General features: G+C 47.1%; 1 protein-coding gene and 1 pseudogene across 1 annotated transcript in view; both read left to right on the top strand.

Moving 5' to 3' along the window:
- Myo1e (myosin IE) overlaps positions 1–24,762 on the top strand; it is a 202,002-nt gene that overhangs the window by 133,769 nt on the left and 43,471 nt on the right. The window contains exons 11-17 of the mRNA XM_028865833.2: positions 3,049–3,129; positions 4,051–4,137; positions 6,341–6,427; positions 7,447–7,614; positions 8,517–8,602; positions 13,052–13,133; positions 19,245–19,351. Coding sequence (XP_028721666.1) covers positions 3,049–3,129; positions 4,051–4,137; positions 6,341–6,427; positions 7,447–7,614; positions 8,517–8,602; positions 13,052–13,133; positions 19,245–19,351 — 698 coding nt within the window. The remainder of the gene's footprint in view (positions 1–3,048; positions 3,130–4,050; positions 4,138–6,340; positions 6,428–7,446; positions 7,615–8,516; positions 8,603–13,051; positions 13,134–19,244; positions 19,352–24,762) is intronic.
- LOC119088299 lies at positions 9,306–10,607 on the top strand (annotated as a pseudogene).

Below are 24,762 nucleotides of genomic sequence, written 5' to 3'. Positions count from 1 at the left end.
TTTGGTTTTTCAAGACAGGGTTTCTCTGTGTAGCCCTAGCTGTCCTAGGACTCAGTCCTTAGACTAGGTTGGGCTTGAACTCCTAGAGATCCCCCTGCCTCTGCTTGGATTAAAGGTGTGTGCCACCACGGCCCAGCTTGAGATAAGTGTCTTATGTAGTCCAGGCTAGCCACAAGCTCAGTATATATCTGAGAATGACCTTTACCTTTTGATCTTCCTGCCTCTACCTCCTGAATGTTGATATAGGAATGTACCATCATTTGTGGTACATTAAACAATACCTAGTTTACTCAGTGCTGGGGACCATGAACCCAGGCCTTTGTGCATGCTAGGCAAGCACTCTACCAACCCTAGCTTGACTTTAGGTATACTTTTAAATTTACTCTGATACTTTTGGACACAGCATACAGCATAATCATACACACATTAATATGTGAACATATTTACTTTTTTTGTTTTTTGGGGGGTGTTGTTGTTGTTTTTCAAGACAGAGTTTCTCTGTGTAGCACTGGCTGTCCTGGAACTCACTCTGGGGACCAGGCTGGCCTCGAACTCACAGAGATCCACCTGCCTCTGCCTCCCAAGTGCTGTGATTAAAAGCATGCACCACTACTACCCAGCTACTTATTTTTTTTTTTAAGATTTATTTATTTATCATGTATACAGTGTTCTGCCTTCTAGTGCCAGAAGAGGGCACTAGATTTCATTACAGATGGTTGTGAGCTGCCATGTGGTTGCTGGGAATTGAACTCAGGACCCCTGGAAGAGCAGCCAGTGCTCTTAACCACTGAGCCATCTCTCCAGTCCTACTTGTGATTTTTTTTTAACTTATTTTTAGTTGTGTGTGTGTGCACTCAAAAAAGTATGCCATAGTACACATGTGGCGATCAGGAGATAGCTTGCAGGAGTCAGTTCTCTCCTTCTACTGTGTGGAACACAGGGATTGAACTCAGGTCATCAGGCTTGGCAGCAAGCACCTTTACCCACCATGCCATCTTGCCGGCCCTGTCTCTGGCCAGCAGTGTAAATCTGGGTTAACAAATGATATCTTTAATGTTAGAATAAGATAGAGTCTGTACTCTGTTCCAGAAACTACTTAAGTATTTCAGGGGGAAAAGGATATTATTTAATTTCTCCAACAACACCAAAGCTTAGTGTTGGTTTTCTAGATAAATGGAACAAGGAACTGAGAGGTTAGGAACCTGGCTGGAGCTCTCCTAACTCCTGTGTGGCTATTCTAGGGGGACCTAGATTCCTGGCTGTTCTGCTTTTTTATTTCTCTGTGTTCAAACAGGAAACCCAAGGCAGATCCCAGCCAGGAACAGCAACCATTGGGTGCCAGGAGTCTGTGCCCAAACCCAGCCACACCACCCACAGAGCTCAGGCAGGGTGGGAGGGCTGGACAGGTCAGAGCCCTGATCCCCATGCTGCTTGTGATTAATTATTTGGGGGGTTCGGATCTGTGGGAAGTTCAGGGTCAGGTGTTATCCAGACCCCTGGTTTACTGAGAAGGGAGTCCAGGCAGGAATGCTGATGCATGATCGAAGCGGAGGGGCAAGAGGATGCAGATGGTGGGGGGGTGAGGTGGGGGGGAGGCCTAGGACCCCCAGCTTTGTGTCAGTTCAGGGTATGCGGCAATGCGGTGATTGCCATGTAATTGACATTAGTGTGACCCGACATTAACTAGGCTGTGTTGTCTGTCTGTCTGTCTGTCTGTGTGCTGTGCTGTATGCCTTTACTCACTCGTTCATCAGAGGCTGTCATTTTCTTCGCCCAGGAAACACCCCATGTACACCAAAGCACAGCATTCACCAACTCCAGGAATGTTTTTTTATTTCCCTTTGTTATCTGCCTCCTCTCCTCCACCCGCACCCCATGATGCACCTGTCCTGTTGGTTTTGAGTCTCTTCCGTTGGATCATGTGACCTCTTCTCTCAGTGACCTAGAGCACAGACTCAGGCATTGTGTGGCTTCAGTTTAAATCTAAGCCTTGCTTCGTGTCCAGCATGATCCTAGGCATGCACCTGGAAAATGGGGGCACGATGGTCAGATGGCCACTGTGAGAGCCATGATGAGCTGGTTGGGCATTCTCGATGAAACAGCCAGTGAGAGACTCTGCCTCAAAAGCTAAGGCGCAGGGGCTGAGCAGATAGCTCTGTGGGTAAGAGCATTACTGTGAAAGCAAGAAGGCCTGAGTTCAAATCCCCACAACCCCCACAAAAAACCAGGCATGGCTGCTTACGCCTGTAACCCCAGTGTTGGGGAGAAGAGACAGGCAAACCCCAGGAGCTCACTGACCAGCTATTGTAGCTGAAACATTAAGCTGCAGGCTCATTGAGAGACCTCCTCTGCAAAAATTAAAGTAGACAGCAATAAAAGAGGACACCTTGGGCACACGCACTCACATACATACTACACACATACCCCCCAATAATAATAATAATAATAATAATAATAATAACAACAACAACAATAATATAATGGAGAGAATAATTGAAGAAGACACCTGACACAGACGACTGGCCTCCACACATATGTGTGTATACACACTTGAATGTGCACGCACATACACTATTATCTATTATCTGTAGATTGTTGGCCTGCTGCATATGCTCCTGAGAACTAGGACCACTTTATCTTCGGCATCAGTGACTCGTTGTGTCCTGTTAGGGTTAAGTGGCTGCTGAGTTGAGGACATCTGACTGGCAGTTGCAGGTTTTGCAAGCTTGCAGTTTCATTCAGGGTAGCATGTTACTTATATCACCCAAGACGATAGCTTCTTCCAGGTCTCACAACCCCCACCCCCAACCCCCACACCCACACTACAGTTGTTGTTTGAATCCTCCTGAGACCTTTTTAAAACATAAACCCCATCTTCAAGCTGACCTGTCTCCAGGAGTCAGTGTGGTTGCTGTGTAGTGCATTCCGCCTCCCCCGCCTCCACCACCACCACCACCACCATCCCCATCATCCCCCTGCCCCGCACTCCACCACTACGTCTGTTCAATAAGGAGGAAAGTTATTTGTGCTGTGTTTGTTTTCTCCTAGTCCATCAATAAAGCCATGGAGAAGGACCATGAGGAATACAACATTGGCGTCCTAGACATCTATGGCTTTGAAATATTTCAGGTAAGGAAGGCTGAGGAAATGGCTCAGTGGGTATGAGTACTTACTGCCATGCAGGCATGAGGTCCTCAGTTCAGATTCCCAGCACTCAGGTAAAAGTAGCTGCATCCACCTGTAATCCCGATGCTGTGGGAGGTAGAGCCAGGGCTCAGTGGGTTTAGAGTGCCCAGCTCTAGGTTTAGTAGGAGACTGTCTTAGGGGATTAAGGCAGAGAGTTGTCCCTCCATATCCCTCTCTCAACTCTATTCACACTGAGGGCTCCTGCATACGCACCCGTGAGCACACAGACACACAAGAAGAGGGAAAGGAAAGAGGGAGGTGGGGAAGCAAGAAAGAGAGAGAGGGAGCCAAAGAGATGGCTCAGTGGTTAGAAGCCCTTGCTGCTCTTCAAAAGGACCTGGATGCGGTTTCTCACACCCACATCAGTCAGCTCACAACCACTATGACTCCGGCTCCAGGGGATCTGATGCCCTCTGCCGGGCCTCCTTGGGCATGCCCATGAGTGCGCGCGCGCGCGCGCGCGCGCACACACACACACACACACACACACACAAATAAAAGTGATAAATGGGAAGGAAGGAAGGAAGGAAGGAAGGAAGGAAGGAAGGAAGGAAGGAAGGAAGGATTGAACCATCAGAGCTCGGAGGGGGAGGGGGATGTTTCCTCTGGCCAACAAGAATAATTCTAGGCAATGAAGAAGAAGCCGGCTCCATCTCCTCTTTGCTCTGTGAGTTCTTCATGTACCTTTACCAAATTAGTGTCTCCTAAATATAAACCGTGCTTCCTCCATTGACGCAGCCAGAGTTCCTGAGGCAGTTCTTTCACACAGACATTTTAGTGCACCACCAAGAAGTGACTTTCAAATGATTTTGTGAAATGAGTGCAGGAAAAGACCTTCTTTTTGTTTGTTTTCTTTTCCCCCAGAAAAATGGCTTTGAACAGTTCTGCATCAATTTCGTTAATGAGAAATTACAGCAGATTTTTATTGAGCTGACCTTAAAGGCAGAACAGGTAAGTGGTCCCTCTTCCTCCTCTCTGTCTTCTTGGCTTCGAAGATGTAGATCTCTCTTTTGATGACTGATTTGGATTTCTGTCCTGTATTAGGAAATGTACCTACTAAAGTCAGGAGGAAAGCCATATGACTTTGCAGTATTTCAGTCTTTGAAATGCAAATACCATCTGCTGCCTGCTTTTCTCTGTCAGTAAGTGAAGCTAGGAGGCTAGCCCGACAGACAAAGGGCTGTTTCTTGCTACTCTCTGTCCCACTGACCAAAGTGAAATGGGAACCCTTGCTCTGACCTCCGTTGTCTGGGAAACACACGGTTTTCCCGGATGGCCGGCACCCCCAGTCTTCCCCGTAAACTATACATATTTTTAACAACGCTCACATTTGAATTCATCCTTGAACTATGTCTTGCTTACAGTCTGTTCTAAAGATGCAGTGGAGGCTCTCCAAAATTCTTGGTGCCATGTTGTTTTTGATTTCCAGAATCACTGTCACAAATCAAAACAGGGAGTTTGAGGTAGCAGAAATTTCTTCTCTTACAGCCACGTACCAAGAGTTTAAAATCCAGCCTTGCAGTCCTTCCAAAGGCTAGAGGGAGACTCCAGAAAACCCTAAGATTCTTTCTCTGCCACATCCTGGTGGCCCTTGGCCTCCTGCGCCTGTGGTGGTCTAACTCTACTCTCTCTCCCTGCCTTCTGGTGCTCCATGTCCTAGCCTCTCCTTTCTCTCATTAAGACGCAAGTCCAGAGTGATGTAATCATGAGACCCTTCATTAACTATTATCTACGAAGACCTTATCTCTAAACCTTGAATCCTGAGGTTCTGGGTACACATGCAGTCTGAGCAGAAGCTACACATAGCAGAAGTCGTTTAGGGACCATATATTGGAAGGTTAGCTGTCCAGCACTGAAGAATGGCTAGAGTAAGGCAGCCAGAGGAGAGGCTGGAAGGAAGAGGGGAGGGTCTGGCTCATAGCGGTACTTTACGAGGCTTAATACATTCAAGGCCAACATAGAGAAACTCAGAAAACAATGGTAACTGTAGAGGGGAGATCCAGTATGTATTCTGTCGAATCTGGCATACAGAGGTTGCTTAAAATAATTAGTAATTAGCTAAGAATCACCCAGAATGATTCCTAGCTTGTATCCTCTTTTGAATTTTTATATTATATGTGTGGGTATTTTGCCTGTGTGTATGTGTGTGCACCACGTGTGTTCCTGGTGACTATGGAGGCCAGGAGAAGGCATCAGATCTTTAAGAACTGGAGTTACAGTTGTTTGTGAGCTACCATATGGGTGCTTAGAATTGAACCTGGATCCTCTGAAAGAGTGGCCGCTATTCTTAACCTCTGAGCCATCTCTCCAGATCCCTGGCTTTGTATCTTGAAGAACTGGACAGTGGTGAGATTGTTACTGAAGGACAAAATTAGAAGGGTCAGGATTCCAGTGCATGAAGTAGGTGTAAGCGGTCTTCTGTCCATCTACCTGGAGATTCCCTCGTGGAGATTGACTGAAACCACTAACAGAAGGAGGGCTGAATAAACAGAACAGATGGAGGTGGAGTCCCCAGACTGCCCATCACATACAAAGTTCGAGAAGGAAGAAAGATCTGGCCCACTTCTTTTATTGTTGTGGTAAAACATGGCCGAGACAACTTAGCAAAGAAAGGATTTAGTTGTTCTTACAGTCCCAGAGGTTTGCAGTCCACGATGGCAGAGTGAAGGGGTGGCGGCCTGAGCGGCTGAGAGCTCCTGGCTCAAACCACAGCAGAAGGCAGAGAGCACACTGGGAATGGCCAGAGTCTTTCCAAGCCTCAAAGCCCACGCCAATGACACACCTCCTCCAACAAAGCCACACCTCCTAATCCTTCACAAACAGTCCCACCACCTGGGGACCAAGTATTCAAGTATACGAGTCTATGAGGGCCATTCTTGTTCAAACTTCCACATGGATTCAGGAGAATCCTGAGTTCAAGGTCATCCTTGGATATATAATGAGTTCAAGACCAGCCTGGGACATCAAACAACAACAAACAAACAGTTGTACGCTATCAATTTTTACGACTTGGACAAAACATAGAAACCTTTAAGTTATGAGATGTTCCTTTCCTGTCATCTCTTAGTGATGGAGAAGTTCTTAGTGTATGTAAAGGGATGCATGTTCTCTCTTTCATGGTGGTTTATGCAAGCTTCTAATTTCTGTCATCCAGGAAGAATACGTTCAGGAGGGAATAAGATGGACGCCCATTGAATACTTCAATAATAAAATTGTGTGTGACCTCATAGAGAGCAAAGTCGTAAGTACCAGCCTGTGGTCCCCTCCACTGGTCTACCCTTCAGTGAGGTGTGTCAGTTTCTTTTCAACTGACAAGGAAATCACTCTGGCACAGAATGGTAACATTAACGTTAGTAATGTGTAAATGTGTAGCGTGAAATAAAATAACGGGCTTTTATTACCACAGTAAATAAGAATGTGTACAAAATACCAAGTTAGCCGGGCGGTGGTGGCGCACGCCTTTAATCCCAGCACTCGGGAGGCAGAGCCAGGCGGATCTCTGTGAGTTCGAGGCCAGCCTGGGCTACCAAGTGAGTACCAGGAACAGGTGCAAAGCTACACAGAGAAACCCTGTCTTGAAAAAACCAAAAAAAAAAAAAAAAAAAAAAAAAAAAAAAAATACCAAGTTACAAATGGCAGTGGTTCCCGAATTCTAGACGATAGCTCGTGGTTGTGTGACAATAGCAAAGGAGGAGCCATAAAAAGGATGACACCTTCCAGCCCCACCGTGCGCCCACATACACAGGACCATGTATACACACATACACACGCAAAAAAATAAATACATAAATAAAAGTGACACCACCGTGCACCCACATACACAGGACCGTGTATACACACATACACACGCAAAAATAAATACATAAATAAAAGTGACACCACCGTGCGCCCACATATACAGGAACGTGTATACACACATACACACGCAAAAATAAATACATAAATAAAAGTGACACCACCGTGCGCCCACATACACAGGACCGTGTATACACACATATACACACAAAAATAAATAAATAAATAAAAGTGACACTGTCTAGGGAGCCAGCTCTCTTCTTGGAAATGAGTTTCCTTCATCTTCAGATCTGAAGGCTAAAACCTCCTTTGGGAATGTTAAGTGCATCTTTCCTGGAAGGAGTGGCTGATGATCAAGATGGCATCTGGGTCTTGGGAGCAGTCTCCTGGCTTAAGAAGGACCCCATAGGTGTTGTGTATTTGGAGGGGTCAGTGACCCAGGCCTTGCCTTCTTGGTCTCACCAGAACCCTCCTGGAATCATGAGCATCCTGGATGACGTGTGTGCCACCATGCACGCTGTGGGCGAAGGTGCCGACCAGACACTGCTGCAGAAGCTCCAGATGCAGATCGGGAGCCATGAGCACTTCAACAGCTGGAACCAAGGCTTCATCATTCACCACTATGCTGGGAAGGTAAGGCCCGAGACCACAGTTCAGTGGGCCAGACTCATCCATTCTAAAGACTCCCCGTTTTGAGCCTTTAGGGTTGGGGTTTGTTTTCTCATGAACCAATAGAGATCCATGTTATTTATTCATTCAACAAATAGGACCTGGAACGAATTTGAAGAGTTAAAACAAAGCACTGTCTCCAGGGCTGCTTATTTTAAAGCACAGATCTCCCTGGCATGTACTGCAGCTGCTGAAGCAATAGGTTTTTGTGTCTTGACAGTTGCAAAGTTCCATTCCTTTGCTTTCCCATGGGCACTGGGACTAACTTGGGTGCTTTCCCTTACAAAGTGAGTAACTAGGTGCCTACAGGGTCCACAACTATGTAGGGTCCTAATAGAATTTGGGGTCATGGCTCTTGGATGCTTCTTGGTCCTCTGGAAATCCACAGATATAATCTTTCTTCCCAGCTAGTCTCTTGTTAACCACGGTCCCTGAGCATTGAGGCCAGGGCAGATGGGCACAGCTTTAATGCTGCTTCTAAGAACAATGACCAAGTTTTAGTTGACATACTTGATGAGTGAGCTTGAGGGCTCCCTTTTTCTTCGCTTAGTCAGAACTTAGGAAAAATAACTTCATGTACTGCTCAGACATTTTTAGGGATCCGCAGACAAGTGGACATGTGTTCTAGAGAGCTGTAGTCTCACTTACAGATCACCTGGGGGGCCAGAGCTTCATCACCCCCCATTAGGTCGTAGTCAGCTAAGCCAGAGGATAAACTTTCTGTGACAGCAGCATAAAGTGTGAAACCTCAAAGACCACAACTAGAAAGGTCCACCTTCTGATGAAGCTAGCCATACCCACTTAAGGATGTTTTTAGCCAAAGAAATGTCTAGGATGGAATCTGATTTCTTTCCATTCCTGGCCAGGTTTCCTATGACATGGATGGCTTCTGTGAAAGGAACCGGGACGTGCTTTTCATGGACTTGATTGAACTCATGCAGAGCAGTGAGCTGTAAGTTTCTGCTTTATCTGGCGTGCAGTACACTTTGGTGTGTTGTTGTTGTTTTTAATGTGTATGGGTATTTGGCCTGTTTGTATGTCTGTGTACCATGTATGTACCTGGTACGCACAGAGGACAGAAGAGAGATCAGATCCCCTGGAACTAGAGTTACAGATGGTTTGTGAGCCGCCATGCGGGGGCTAGGAATTGAACCTAGGTCCTCCAGAAGAGCAGCCAGTGCTCTCCACCTCTCTGGCCCCATGTTATCACAAACCAGTGATGGTACTGTTTCAGCATGCAAACCAGAGTGATACTGGAGCGCTTAGCATCTGGTTCCTTTGGAACTGTTGAGTCTGGTTTATAACTTGACTACTTGTTTTCTCATAAGGGCTTTTCTCCTTCTAGTCTTTGTCTCTCCCTTCTGTCCCTAATGTTTCCTTCCCCCAAGTGCCATCTGTATGCCTGGCTCCATTACTGGTGAAATTATTAAGGCCACTCCACGTAGTTAAAAGGGAGGTTTATTTAGTGGCGTAATTTACAAATGAAGGGATAGGTAGGTTGCAGGGTCTGGGAAAGACATGGCACAGTCCGGCGGTGTTCTCTGGAGAACTCTGCTCAGTCTACCTCCAGCGTCCAGGGTCCAGGAACCAAAAGAGAGGGCGCATCCGGATCTCAGGTCTTCAGGGTCCTCTCTTGGCCCCGCCTTGTAGATGTGACAGTTACCGAAGCCTCAATGGGGGTTGGAACTTCCAGATCAAGGTTGGAATGGCTACCCACTACAATCCATCGTCTTCAACACTGTTAGGAGGGAAAAGTGGCCATATTGGCACCAGCTTAGAATAACTATTTCTGACCAGGAAGAATAGAAAAATTTACTTTTATGATACTTTGCCCTTGGAACAATGCCAAAAGGAGTTTCCATGGTCACTCCATTTTTAAAAGTGGCTAATTGCCTGAATTGCTGGATTGCTGAAGCCATTGGAGGTGGAGAAGTCCAGGAGGAACTTTCTGTCCATGGCGGGATCCCTGTGGCTTCTTTATTCTTGATTCCTGTGTCTGGAGCCCTTGATGTCCTGCAAATGTAGGAAGAGGATGTCCTCACATTCCTTGCCACAGGAACATACTTAGGTGGTGCCACTCTTGATCTCCAGATGGCACAACACAGCTACAAAAGGCACAGTGATGGCCTCTTTGTCAAGAGCCTGAAGAGGACCTGGGAGAAGCTGCTGCTGTCAGCTCGAGCCTTTCTTGCCCTTGGGAACACCGCCGAGGTCAGCATCATCTCCAGGAACACTGGCCAATGAGCTGTCCTGACATCTGGCTGCCACTGGAACCACTCCGGTTGCTGGCTGTTTCACACCTAGAACATTCACAAACTAGATCCAAGCGACCTTCAGGGAGCAGTGGCTTCTGATGGTGGCTGACCCCGGGATTGGCCTTCAACCCCTCACAAAGGCATCTTATGTCAACCTGCCCACCATCTCTCTGTATAATCCAGATTCTCTTCTGTACTGTGGGGTCATTGCCATCCCATGCAGCAACAGGAAGCTCACCCAGGGGGTCTGATGAGATGCTGACCTGGGAAGGTCTGAGTGTGTGTAGCACCCTCTCCCATGAGTGCCTATTGGAGGTCATGCTCAAGCTCTTCTTCTACAGAGGCCATAAGAAGATGGAGAAGGCTGAAAAAGATTTGGCCAAGGAGGAACTGCAGGGTGAATGGACCTTGCCAGCTCCTGGGTCACTGGTCTGAGGTGTGCAGGTGCCCTCTGTGCCTGTCCAGCAGTTCCCTGTGGACCCCTGAGGACTGGGCTGCAGCTCCCATTGCTCAGCCACTGAATGGGCTGCAACCAGTGGTCATAAGCTAGTCTGCAAGACACTTGAGCAAAATGAAAAGGTGGATGGAAATCAAATTTAAAAGAAAGAACAAAGGAAAGAAAACCAAGCCTGGGAGGAGCTTCTACAGGAGGATATATGCACACATTCGTTCTTGTTTATTTTTGAGGGGGTGTCCCCCAGGCTGGCCTTGAAATCCTGATTCTCCTGCCTTCACTCCCAAGGGCTAGGATTATACGCTCCTGTATGTGATGCTTGGATTGACTCCGGGACTTCCTGCATGCTAGGCAAGCAGGCTCCGGACTGCACTGCATCCCCAGCCAGGAGAGCTGCCTTAAGGAGTAGCAACACTTGGAGCAGCTTTCTGTTAACTGCGTGAAAGCAAAACAGGCTTGCTCTCCTAGCCCCAGTGAGGGGCTAGTCTTGCTTCATTTAAATGTCTCCCCCCAAGCCCCACCATCCTCCATGCAGGTGCACCACCACCATCCTCCCCCATGCAGGTGCACCACCACCATCCTCCCCATGCAGGTGCTCCACCACCATGCTCCCCCATGCCACTGCTCCACCACCATCCTCCCCCACAACAGTGCTCCACCACCATCCTCCCCCACAATGGTGCTCCACCACCATCCTCCCCCATGCAGGTGCTCCCCCACCATGCTCCCCCATGCCACTGCTCCACCACCATCCTCCCCCACACCAGTGTGCCACCACCATGCTCCCCCACAATGGTACTCCACCACCATCCTCCCCCACACCAGTGTGCCACCACCATGCTCCCCCACAATGGTGCTCCACCACCATCCTCCCCCATGCAGGTGCTCCCCCACCATCCTCCCCCACACCAGTGTGCCACCACTGTCCTCCCCCACAATGGTGCTCCACCACCGTGCTCCCCCACCCCGGTGCTCCACCACCATCCTTTGCCACAGCTTCTTCACGCTCACTTTTGAGATGCCACCTTTCTTTTCATTCCAAACGCATAACCTCAATGTGCTGTCCTCTGAGAAGGTCAGGGAGGCTGCAAGTCCTACCTTGTGGGTTTCGTGGCAGCCAGGTGAAGGCATCTTACTTTCAGAGATGGTTTTTAATTATTAAAACTCCTGCCAAGTTCAAGAGAGATTGATGAGCCGGCATAAACTCCTGTCATCTAGATACAGCATATTATTTTGTAATGCGATTGCTGTAAAAATCTGTGGTTATGTCTGGCCAGGTTAGAAGTAGACGGCTGGGGGAACTTCCTGGAAATTTCTAAAGACCAAAAGGTCGCTCAGCGGGGAATGAGTTGGGGTTGGCATAGCCAGTTGTCAACGTATGTGGGCCACTTCATTCACCGAGCCAGTTAGAAGATATTTTTTGAGCTAAGGTTCAGACACCAGGCGCATCAAAGTCACCAGACATGCCCCTGCCCTGTGTGCCTGCTGGGTGTTCGGTTAAAGTTAGTGAGGGGATATATTCTTCAGACAAAGCCTCAGGGACTGCAGCACTTGACACTGCTCCTCCTCGAAGGCTGTGTTGCTTGCTAGCCTCTAGCAAGCAGAAGTCACTCATGCTACTAAATGTCCTGCGTTGTAGGGCCGGGGACATGGCTCGGTGGGTACAGTGCTTGCTTAGCATGCACAGCCTCCTGGGTTTGTTCCCTAGCCCCTCGTGAGACCTGGCATGGGGCAAAGGACCGTAGCCCAAGCACATGTGTAAGTGGACTTTTCTTCGGGCCAGCAGCTCCCAAATAATGACACGGAGACTTGTTACTAATTATGAAAGCTCAACCTTAGCTTAGGCTTGACCCGCTAGCTCTTACAACTTAAATTAACCCACTTTTTTAAAATTAATCTACATTCTACCACGTGGCCTTCACCTCTCTCCCATTCTGTGGTCCCACTTATTCGGCGTCTCCATGACGTCTCCTGTGAGTCTCGGTTATCCTTTTCTCTCTGCCCGGGAATCCTGCCTATCTCTCCTGCCTGGCCGTTCAGCTTTCTATTACACCCATCACAGCAATAAAATACCTCTTCACAGTGTACAAATGTCCCACAACACACTTGGGGAATGGAAACAGGAGGACTAGAAATTCAGGGTCATCCTGGGCTACATGGGGAGTTCAAGGTCAGCCTGGACTACAGAAAAGCATGCCTCAAAAACAAACAAACAAGCAAACAAAGATCTAAGATGTGTAGGACACTCTCCCTTAAGCCCCATCAAAGAATTATCCAGGTCCAACACTCCACCGAGATCAGATTCAGAAACAGGTTCTCACAAGCAGAGTGGCATAAACCTCTGATGCTCCCAGCTCCCACCATCCGCAGGGCTCCAGTCTAGCTAACTTGTCTTCACAAACACATCCTGTCATCCCTCCCCCTCGGCTGTGCTATCCCCAAGATGGCCCTCAGTTCCAGAGGCCGGGGTGTTCCACACTTATGTCTCTGTTTGGGACTCTGACACACTTGCGTCTTACAGTTCTTTCTTTTGTGTTTCCTGTCTGGTGTTCATTTGGCCAAGTGACATCCTGCAGGCTTGTACTGTAAGTCACATGGCTTTCCTGTGGCCAGCCTTAGATGCTTCTGGACAGCACATCCAGCCCCCACAGAACTGAGAGATTGCTGATCCATCCTCTTTCTCGTTTTCTAGGCCTTTTATAAAATCTTTATTTCCTGAAAACCTGCAAGCTGACAAGAAAGGCCGCCCAACAACCGCAGGAAGCAAAATAAAGGTTGGTTCTATTCTGGGAAGTGTTTGGGTCCCATAAGAGCTGGAGTTCTCCAGCAGTCAGGAACTGTGCCCTAGAACGAGAAGGCCAGATTAGTGAAGGGCTGTGGTCACAGAAATGCCCACAAGTTAGGCTACTTGCCAAAAAAAAAAAAAAAAAAAAAAAAGGCACAGGATATAGCTGAATTTGACTTGGCCACCCTGGTCCCCCAGTTGGATATTAAGTACCTCATGGCTTAATGGCCAGCACATAATAATCCGTTCTTTTAAAGAGGAAACGGGTTTAAAGGGAATCTGGAAAGATTTATGTTAAACTATCAGGAGTTTTGTGGTCCGGAATCATGTTCTGGATATTGATGGTGCTTTTCCAGGCCAAGCGCTCAGGCATGCCAAGTATGGAACTTGCCAGAAACCCCAGTTCATCTTTAGGGGCATTTTACACATCTCTCCACCCTGGGTCTTAGAGGCTCCTCCTTGCTGTAAAGGGCAGACACATCTGGCCGAATGGTGGTGGCAACTCTGAAATACCATGGAAGGTGAAGAGATTGAATTGAGGACACTTTATCCTGTAACTTGGACAACTATTTGCTGAACTTTCTCAAGATAATACCAGTTCAGAATATTTTGTAGGGCTGGAGATGGTCATGGCTTAGTTAGAAGAGGGCTTGTCTACAATCCCCATCCTTTGGATCTACCCCATCAATCCATAAAACTAGGCATGGTGGTGCATGTCTGCAATCCCAGCCCTGGAGAGGTAGATGCAGGACTGTCAGAAGATCAAGGTCATCTCTTGGCTGTATAGTAAATTCAAGGCAGCTCTGGGCTATATGAGACCCTGTCTCAAAAAAAATTTTTTTCATCTATACATATGACTCGTGTGTGTGTGTGTGTGTGTGTGTGTGTTTATGTATGTGTGCTTATATATATACTAAATCATATCAGTTAAATATGTCTCTAGTTTTATAATCAAAGAACTCACGGTTATTGGTGTTTGGCATTTGGGGTTCAGTCGCCTGTGACTTTTACTAAGTTATTATCAACCTATAATTGAAGTTCTTAGCATCTGAGACAGGAGAGGTGACCCAGTGGTTAAAAGTATTTGCTGCTCTTACATAAGACCCAGGTTCAAATCCCAACACTGCAGCTCATAACCACCTGCAACTCCAGTTCCAGGGGGTCAGAGGCCCCTCTTCTGGCTTCTGTTGGCTCCTGCACATACACCATGCACACAAACTCACACGGGTACATATACACGGAGAAGTACCTAACTAACTAATTTAGACGTTCTCAGCACCTCTTGCTTATCTGCAGGGTGGAGCGTGTAGCACTAAGCCCAGGTGCCGCCTTGATGGTTAAATCCAGCCATCCACCTCCAGTGCCTGCATCCTACCCTGCAAAAATGCCCAGTGGCTGCTCTTACGTGCTTGCCTACCAGCGTGTTCCCTCTGTCATGCCCATGCCCTCGTCTCTACTTGCTGCTGTGGGTGGTTTTTCTGCACTCACTCGCTCCCTGCCCTAGACTTCCACTCACCCTCCTTCACTCTGTATTCATTCCATGATGCCCTTCAGCCTATTCCTTCCTGACTGACACCAGTGTCACAGACGCCAGGGTTTGATAACCCTCCTGGGGACAGAAACACTGGCTTCAGTAAACGATACTGTTCCATAAGGACCTTTTCGGTTTTGTGGATGAAGTCGGACATGAGGTGGTGGTGAGGTTTTTTTTTGTTTGCTGTTGTTTCTAGAATGGAACAGCTGGATTATCCGGATGCATCAACAAGTGGATTTGATTCCCAGCATCAGAAAGAACAGCCAGATAGTTCTAACCTGCACCGAGCTGAGTGTGGTAGCACGCAGACAAGATCCCAGCACTTAGGCAGTGGAAGTGGGCAGGATTACAAGTTTGGGTCACAGGAAGGTGGCGGGGGATGCAGCCACACCAGGTGTGTGGTACTTGCCTCATGTTCTGGTGTTTAGGAGACTGAGGCAGGAGGATCATGAGTTCCATGCCAGTTTGGCTTACAAAATGAGACTATCTCAAAGAAACAAAGATGAAATCTTGTCATATTCTTCAAACTCTTGGGCTCAAGCCATCCTCCTGCATCAGCCCTTCTGAACAGACACATGCCACCATGTCCACGGGTGCAGGATGAGGTTTGAGCTGGCAGGCAGAGCCCTCTGGGTTGTAGGAACACCATGTCCTTAAGAGCCATCCTAAGACTTGACTGGATTTGGGTCTCTGGGACAGAGAGCTGAGGGCAGAGAACAGATGTGATTTTCCTAAGGCCTAGATGCTAACATCTGCATGAAGGTCTGACTCATGCCTTAGCCTGAAGGACCTGGATAAGGACAAGCTCTGGGCTAGAAACCCTAGTCATGAGACTGTCACATTCAGCTCCAAGGGCTCAGATCCCCCAAGGTTGCAGTGACTCATTTTCAAGTGGTCTGGAATATGCCTCATCAGTGGGGGATGGAGGCCTCTTACTTCTCCTTTGAAGGCAGTTTGCTTCCTTTCCTTCCTATTTGTGTGGAGTTTTAAAAGTTAGTCGCCACCTTTCTGGACTGTCCACGGAATGTTTAGAACAGCACATTTGGGGCCTTTGTCTAGGGAGGTCAGCCTGAAGTTTAGTTATCTAAAGGGATTCTACTTGTCTTCTTACCCAAGTCCCACCCTCTCTGCTGAATCCTGTGACCAAGGTCTGCAGGTGATCTATAGTATCGAAAGTCTCTTTATTTTATATGCTCTCTCAAAACATCTCTGAGGGATGCATAGCCATGGCCTAGTCCCTTGTCCCTTCCATATCCATACTACTCTATACTACTTGGCAGGTGTCCCAAGAGTATATTGAAAGGGACTCCAGGTTTCTGGATAGAAAATTTTATATTGAAGGTAGTTTTAGTGGTGCACATTTTATGGTTTTAATTACTTTAAAATAAAAAAAAAACTGATCTACAGGATTTAATTAGAATTGTCATTTGATGGACAGTCCCATTAAGTTACTAAAGCAAAAAACATATTGCATTTATGAAGCTGGAGAGATGTCTTCGCAGGCTGTTCCCCAGCTTCCACATGGTGGCTCACAAACATATGCAATTCTAGTCCCAGGAGTATCCAACTCCCTTGTCTGGCCACCAGTGTTGGTGAAGGTTTTTTGTGTCCCAGCAGCTGCACCCAAATATTAATTATATATTAATTATAAATGCTCAGCCAATAGCTTAGGCTTGTTTTTATCTAGCTCTTATAACAAATTAACCTATTTCTATGTGCCGCCACATGGCTCATGGCTTGTTACCTCATCTTGTACCGATCTTGCTCCCTCTGCATCTGGCTGGTGACACCTCCGACTCCACCCTCCTTTTTCTCAGCATTCTCTCTGCCCTAAAAATCCTGCCTAGCCATGAATCAGTCAGCCCTTCAATAACAATGAGAGCAATATATATTTACAGTGTACAAAGATTTGTTCCACAGCACACCAAGGGCGCTTACACACACACACACACACACACACACACACACACACACACACACACACGCTGGCAAAAACATTCACATGCATAAAATAAAAATGTCTTTTAAATAAAACCATATTACATTTCATAATGCTTGATTCTGAGGCTTCATTCAGTTATATGTTGTGATTGGGAGAGGCTGGTGTTGAGATCAGAGTAAAGCTTTGATGCTAGATAGAGCAGACTCAAGTTCCTGGTGAGCCAACGTGGACACACCAGGCATTGCCTGAGTGAGCCTGGAGCTGTGATTGGGAGATGGTCAACTATTGCTCCAGACACTGTAGCATCTATTCCTGCCTTTAAGACATCAGAGGCTTTCTAGTTCCAAGTCTCGCCTTTGTTGCTAACAAATTGTGTTGTCCCAAGGAATCTTTCTTCCTGCCAAGCTTGATGCTCTCGTTTGAAAAAGCAAAAGTAGGAATAATCATGGCCACACGGGATTGTTGTGATGTACCAGTGACCTGTGACTATTATAAAAAGAGCTATGTCAGGGGACACAGGAAGTGTCTCGACTGGCCTCTGGGGGCTTGCCTTAGGCTGCGGCGCAAAGGAAGTATGCCGCCACCTGCTTTGGGCTGAATAGCAGTAAATAAAAATTAGCGTCAAAAACTGAAAGTAGAGAAGAAATTTAGAGACTTCAGAATGGAGAGCTGAGTGTGATGGCAGAGACAGGTAGAGCTCTGTAATTTTGAGGCTAACCTAGTCTACATGGTAAGTTCCAAGACAGCCAGGGCTCTATCCAGGAACCCTATTTCAAAAAAATGAGGGGAAAAAAAAAAGGTTAGGACTAGAGAGATGGCCAAGCAGTTAAGAGCACTGGCTAGAGGACCCAGATTTGAATCCCAGCACCTACATGTTGGGTGACTCACAACCATCCATAACTCCAGGGGATCCAGTATCCTCTTCTGACCTCCATGAGCACCATGCATGTACATGGCGCAGGCTAAACACTCAACATACATAAAATAAATAAACAAAACTTTTAAAGCTTTGCTCAGAGAGACTCAGATCATCAGATTTGTTCCCGAATGTAACTTTATCAGCAAAGAAGATAAAAGACAATTTCCTCTGTGGTCAGAGTCCTCACTATGGTGAGACACCCTCTATATCTCTGTCCTCAATTCCAGGCAAGTGCAAAGAATGCTGTTCTCTACACGCTCACACAAGAGCTCCATTCACTAATGAGCATCCCGCTTCGCTCCCCATCAGTTTCTAAGAGTTTCAGATTCCCAAGTCCATGAAAACAGAGAAGCCCTAATTGAGAGCGGGTTGTCTCTTGTCAGCAGAGCCCTTCTGCTGACTGGGAATGGCTCGCTGGTTTCCTGGCAGGCCTTCCCACTATTTTCTTTGAGAGGTTTTTTTTTTTTTTTTTCCTCTCTGCATGCTGACTTGGCTCGGAAGGAGAGTTTGCCTAAGTGGGGCATCATGGACCCCCAGGGTGTGCTCAGCTGTGCGGTGGGGTGGCTGATGTGCGCATCACTCCTGTTTCCTCCACGTGTGCAGTTCTCATGATGTGAAATACACCCTAAGCAATTCCAGCTGTATTTATGTGGCTTCTTCGGCTTGAACTCAGTCCTGCTCTGGGTACCCAGGGCATAACTCATGATAGAGGGTTTTATACAGACTCAGTTTGCTGTGGGGAGATGAAGTTCCGTCGCACAAGGAAAGTGCAGAGAGCCCGGTCAAGGGACAAATTGAGGGGGACACTGGATGAAATGGCATGTAAGACATTTAGAAATCATATATTAGTAATGAATTTCAACTTGTTTAGCTGTGAGTTTGCACCATTTCATTTATTTTATTATTATTGGTGGTGGTGGTGGTATGTGTGTGTTATGTGTATTTGGGTGCCTACAGATCCCTTGGAGCTGGAGTTATAGGCAGTTGTGAGCAGTGTAGGTACTAGGAACTGAACTCAGGTCCTCTGGAACAGCAGCAAACTCTAACTGCAGCCATTTCTCCAACCCCTTCCTCATTTTAATAAAGAGATCCTTCGTAGATGGACACTAGCAGGAAAGAGATCGCAGGGTTTATCCCTGCTCATAATTTTAAATAAACAAACCAAAAAAACATTTTTTTTTTTAAATCAGGCATGGTCGTGTATGGCTGTAATTTTAGCACTTAGCATGCTGAGGCAGGAGAATTGGGAGTTTAAGGTTATCCTTGACTAGAAAGTGAGTTAGAATAGCCTAGGATGCCTGAGACCCTGTCTCAAAAATCAAAACACGCGTGCACGCAAACACACACACACACACACACACACACACAGAAGAATATTTACAGTGACCTAAGTCAGTACAAGTTGAACTTAGTTTGTTGACAGTGGCATTATTCCTGATGAAAAGAATCACATGAAGATTTACCGAAGTTTATATATATATAAATGTTTTCAGTGTTCAATTTTCTAACTCTTAGGTGTGATAAAAATCATCATAAAAGTCGGCCACACTTCAAGGCTCTTCTGGACACCTACCTAGCTGAGGCACAACAGCAGATCCAAAACGATTTATTCCTAGCCATGTTTCTGGAGTTCTGCAGGTTTTGTTTGGAAGCTGGTCCGCCATAGAGAACTCCTTATCTCTAACTGCTCTTATCCTTCCCATAGAAACAAGCCAATGACCTTGTGAGCACCCTAATGAAATGTACACCCCACTACATCCGCTGCATAAAACCAAACGAAACCAAGAAACCCAAAGACTGGGAGGAGAGCAGGTATGTTACAGGGAAAAGAGGAGAGTGTGGGGCCAGCCGAGGTGGGCGTGGCATGCGTGACCACCCCCTCAGGTGAACCAACCTCTGTCGCAGGAGGAGGCATGCATGCTTGGTTGCTTGGTACTTCCTGGCTCTTCGCTTTTTTTTTTTTTTTTTTTTTTAATTAACATCTGTGTAATAGTTCACCTCATCTTGTCTTTAACACGTTCTCAGTATCATTCCATTCACAATTAATTTACGATGTTGATCTTGGCTAGTCTGGAGGCAGGTGTTAAAACAAACCTGAGTACCGAAGAGTCAAGATGGTTTTAAAATTAGTTTGAGGCTCTGTTTAGATGTACAGAATGTGTAAGATGCCTAGCTCGGGGTCGCAAGGGAAAGCCTGAGGAGTGGGTTAAGGTGATCTGCCAGTGACTGTACCCCGTGAAGATCCTCACAGAGGCTAGAGGTCCTGAGCACTCCATAGAAGGACAGAGAGAAGGAGGGTGAAGGTAAAGGAAATGGATGGACCGTGGGTGCTCAGATGTCCTGGTACCTGAAGAAGCCTGTGTCACTGAGGTATTTGGGAAATGGCCCATGCCACGTGAAGTGAGTTGACAACTGTAAGGGTGTTGTTGACTGAGGAGGTAAGATTCATCTCCAGGGGCTGGAGAAAAGGCTTTCCAGTTTACAACACTGTTCTTGCAGAGGACCCAGGTTCAAGTCCCAGCCCTCACATAGTAGCTCACAACCATCCATAATACCAGTTTCAGGGTATTCAGGATCTGACTCCCTCTTCTGACCTCTGAAGGCACCAGGCGTGCACATGATACATGCATATAGGCAGGCAAAACATTCATACACATAAAATAAAATAGACAAATAATTTAAATAGATTTGTGTCTAACTGGGAAATCCAGGGAGCATTCCTCTGAGGCCTGATCTTCCTGTCCCCTTGGAGCATGGGAAGAGGAGCTGGGGAAAGGCCTCTTGGTGGGGTGATAACTACAGAGAGTACCCCATGCCCTCACCACATCACCAGGTCCTAGGCTGTGAGCCTACTGGAATGCACCATCCCTGTCTGGGAGTAAAGAAGACTGAATTGTGTAAGGTGTCAAGTGACTATGGAAAGGTAACAATGGGAAGAGACCGGGCTTTAAAGAGGACAGCTGCAGGGTACATCCTCTGAGAGACAGGTATGGGTCCCTTTCCCATGCTGTCTCAAGTCTCGTTCTCAGCAACGACAGATGGATGATTTGATACTTGAGTCTCTGTAGAGGGGGGAAGGGCAGACCAGGAACAAAAGAAACACACAGGCCCACCTAGGTTGGCTATCACTGTCTGAAGGTGTTCTTTCATTCTTAACACCAGGGCATGGGCTGGGGTGCGGCTGAGTTAGAGTGGCTATCTAGGATGCATAAAGCCCTGGCAAGGCTTTGACCCCCAACACTAAATAAGCCAGGCACGGTGGACGAGGTGTACCACTGTGGCTGCTTCTGCTTCCTTTGACACATGGTTGTATTGTGTAGCTCTGGATAGCCCGGACTCACTATTTAAACCAGACTAGCCTCAAATTTACAGAGATTCACCTACCTCGCCCTCCCAAGCTCCCTAGTGCTGGGATTACGAGCATGTGCCACCATGCCCAGCCTAGCTCATTTTAAACATGGCTTCTGGGGATCAAATCTAGCCCTCATGTTTACAAGGCAAGCACCTAGATCCGAAGTACTGCTGATGTCACATCCATAGTTAGACTGCGATTCAGAACTGAGCTCTGCAGCTATCCATTAGTAACTGACTTGCATGGGACACTTTGTCTGCCACATTGCCAGTCTGGCTCATTTAAACAGAGGGTCTAAGACAGGTCTGTCAGTGAGATCTGGCTCTCCATGGTCTGCTCCGCCTCTAACATGTACTGATAGGTGCACAGCCTACCTGCTCACGTGTGCAAGTACATGTGCTCCTGCACACTGCAGGGTGGTGTCATGGGCAACCTCAGAGAAAACGGTGGCCACAGCAGTGCCGCGAAGGGGTACAGAACGCCACTCTTCCTCCACATCAGACTCTCCCACTTTCCCTCCCCACCTCTTTCCAATAAAGAATCGTAAATAAAAGCACCTTCCTTGAAGCTAGAGAGATGGTTCGGCGGGGAAGAGCATACACTGCTCTTGCAGAGGACCCAAGTGTGGTTCCCGGCGCCCTCGTCATCATGCACCTCAAAGCCACCTATAACTCCACCTCCAGGGGATCCAACGCCTTTGACCTCTGCGGGCAGGCACCTGCACTCACATGCATGTGGCTACACACACAAGCACACAAAATTAAAAACAATAATAGTAAGTCAAGAAAAATAAAACCTTATTTGTCTTATTAATAAAGTACCACTCCCAGCCAGGTGGTGGTGGTGGTACATGCCTTTAATCCCAGCACTCAGGAGGCAGAAGTAGGTGGATCTCTGAGTTTGAGACCAGCCTGGTCTATACAGAGTGAGTTCCAGGACATCCAAGGTTACACAGAGAAACCTTGTCACCAAAATAGATAGATAGATAGATAGATAGATAGATAGATAGATAGATAGACAGATAGATAAGGAAAGGAAGGAAGGGAGGGAGGAAGGAAGGAAGGAAGGAAGGAAGGAAGGAAGGAAAGAAAGAAAGAAAGAAAGAAAGAAAGAAAGAAAGAAAGAAAGAAAGAAAGAAAGAAAGAAAGAAAGAAAGGGAGAAAGAAAGAAAGAAAGAAAGAAAGAAAGAAAGAAAGAAAGAAAGAAAGAAAGAAAGAAAGAAAGAAAGAAAGAGCCACACTTAACCTCAGGGAAATCACTATGCTAAAAGGCTTTCTCATAAAGAAATTGTACAGGGGCTGGGGAGATGGCTCAGCAGTTAAGAGCACTGGCTGTTCTTCCAGAGGTCCTGAGTTCAATTCCCAGTGACCACATGGTGGCTCACAACCATCTATGGTGAGATCTGATGCCCTCTTCTGGCTTGCAGACATACATGCAGGTAGAACACTGTACATAATAAATAAATAAAGCTTTAAAAAAGAAAGAAATTGTACAGTAGCTGCTACTTGGACCAACCTTCCTGCTTCCTTCACACAAAATCCACCTTGACTTGGGCTGGTGTGATGGCTCAGTCTACAAAGTGCTTGTCTTGTAAGCATGAAGACCTGAGCTTCATTTCCACTACCAAGATAAAAATTCTGAGCCTGGTGGCATGTGCTTGTAATCCCAGCACTGGGGAGGCAGAGATGGGGAGATTCCCAAGGCTCGCTGGCCAACCCACCAAGCATAATTGGTGAGCTCAAGGGCAGTAAGAGACACCGTCTCAAAAGAAATGGATGGCATCCTGAGGATGGCACCCAAGGTTGAGTGATAGGGTGTGGTTTGTGCATGCTTAGGAAAACACTCTCTCTCTCTCTCTCTCTCTCTCTCTCTCTCTCTCTCTCTCTCGATTCATTGGAATAGTAATCTTTATGGGATTTCACATGGTGTTTTCCTTGCTCTGCCCCCTCCGTCCCCCCCTCCTCGTTCTCCTCATTTCCCCCTCTCCCATGACCGTTCTTAGCTGAATTTCAGCAAGGACACAGTAAGCATCCGCACATCATGGTTTATGGCGGCTCGGGGTGGGAACTGATGAGTATTGGTTCACATTTCCAGCGGGACAGCTCCCCCGTAGGTTTAATCACAGATGGCTTCACTCCCGTGTGAGTATGGAGGGCTGAGTCGCTGGTGGGAATTACACGCTCAATTGAAGTTCTTGGTGGTGGAGAGGGTTACTCATTCCACAAGTTTATGAGGTATGGGGATTTTCTTTTCCTGTTGAAATGTGTTTTTGTTTGGCTTCTGGCAGAGTGGCGAGCCTTGGATTCTGAATTGCTGCCCTCACAGAGTTCTCAGGCTGTGGCTTGCTTGAGGGAAGGGCGGGGGAGTGAAGATAGTCCTGGGGGTGACTTCTCCCACAGGGTGGAAGTGGTGGCCCCGGGGAACAGTTGGGCTATGGCAAGCCGATGCCTACCAGCAGTGATGCTCCGGCAAAAACATCTTGGGTCCTTTGGTACTTGAAGTTCCTTTACACACTACAGGATTTGCTAGACTGGTTGCCGTACAGCAGAAACTTTGTGTAAGACATTTCCTGAACCTTGGTGCCACTTTAGCAACATTTAACTGGATTCAAGCTGGAGGGATGGCTCAGTGCACAGACTGCTTGCTGTGCGTCCGTGAGGACCTGACTTTGGGTCCCTACATCCACCTGAAACCTGGGTCTGTTGGTGTCCGCTTCTAACCCTAGCGTGACAGCCACTGAGAAAGGCAGCTCCTAGAGGCTTGCTGGCCAGCCAGTCTAATCAGAATGGCAAGCTTGGGGCTGGAGAAATGGCTTATTTATTGTTCTTCCAGAAGACCAGAGTTCAGTTCCCAGCATCCAGGTCGTGTGCTCACAGCTGCTCCAGACGGCCCAATAAATAACAAGCTCCAGACTGAGTGAGACACCTGCCTCGGAATCCTAAGGAAATGATTAATGGACTGAGGGAGATACCCCAGTATTAACCCCTGGCCTTTTTATGCACCAGGACAGACAAGTCTATTGTGTAGGGGTACTCATGCGCCACATCACGTATGTCAAGGCCGGAAGACAACTTGTGGGAGTATAGTTTTTACCTTCTATTATGCAGTCTCAGGGACTGAACTCAGGTCATCAGGCTTGGCAGCAGATGCCTTACTTGCTGAGCCATCTCCCCAGCCTGTGAAGCAAGATCTTCACAAAGAGAATATTTTTTCCTGTGTGATTCATGGGCGAGGACTATGTGTGGAGAATCCGGGTGTGATGTGTTCCTTGCCTGAGGCTTGGAGAGAAGCCAGTGTTTGTGAATAGTGCATTGAAAGCAACAAACATTAGAGGTTAGCACTTTCAGGCCGGAGAGATGCTCAGCAGTTAGGAGCTCTTGCAGAGGACCCAGGCTTACTTACCAACACCCAGTTATAGGAGCTCTAGTGCCCTCTTCTGGCTTCCTTGGGTATTGCATACACACCATGCCCATAACAAGCAAATACTCATACATATAAATTTTGGTTTTTTGTTTTTAAGATAAATGGGCACTTAGACATTTTTTGCTTCCTAGAGAAAGGGGCAATTGTGAACTTGTATTTGGAGAAATGGGAAAGGGAAATTATTTTTCCAAGTCAGGTTTCTAGAGTGTCTCTGCTTCTAATTCAAGGGAAATGTGCGTGTTGGATATCAGTCTTTTCATATAAAGACTCTAAATGTTATTTGTCCTGGGGCTGAAGAGGTGGCTCTGTGGTCAGAGTACTGAATGTGCAAGCAGAAGGACTGGAGATCAACTTCCCAAAGCCAAAGTAATTGCCAGATGGGTGTGGCAGCCTGCTGGTAATTCCAGCCTAGGAGGGCAGAAATGGGGATCCTCAGAACAGACTGGCC

This window comes from Peromyscus leucopus, chromosome 7 (genome assembly GCF_004664715.2).
Source record: "Peromyscus leucopus breed LL Stock chromosome 7, UCI_PerLeu_2.1, whole genome shotgun sequence".
Taxonomy (NCBI): Eukaryota; Metazoa; Chordata; class Mammalia; order Rodentia; family Cricetidae; genus Peromyscus; species Peromyscus leucopus.
Note: the sequence above shows the minus strand (reverse complement) of the source record. Positions and strands in the feature narration are given on the sequence as shown.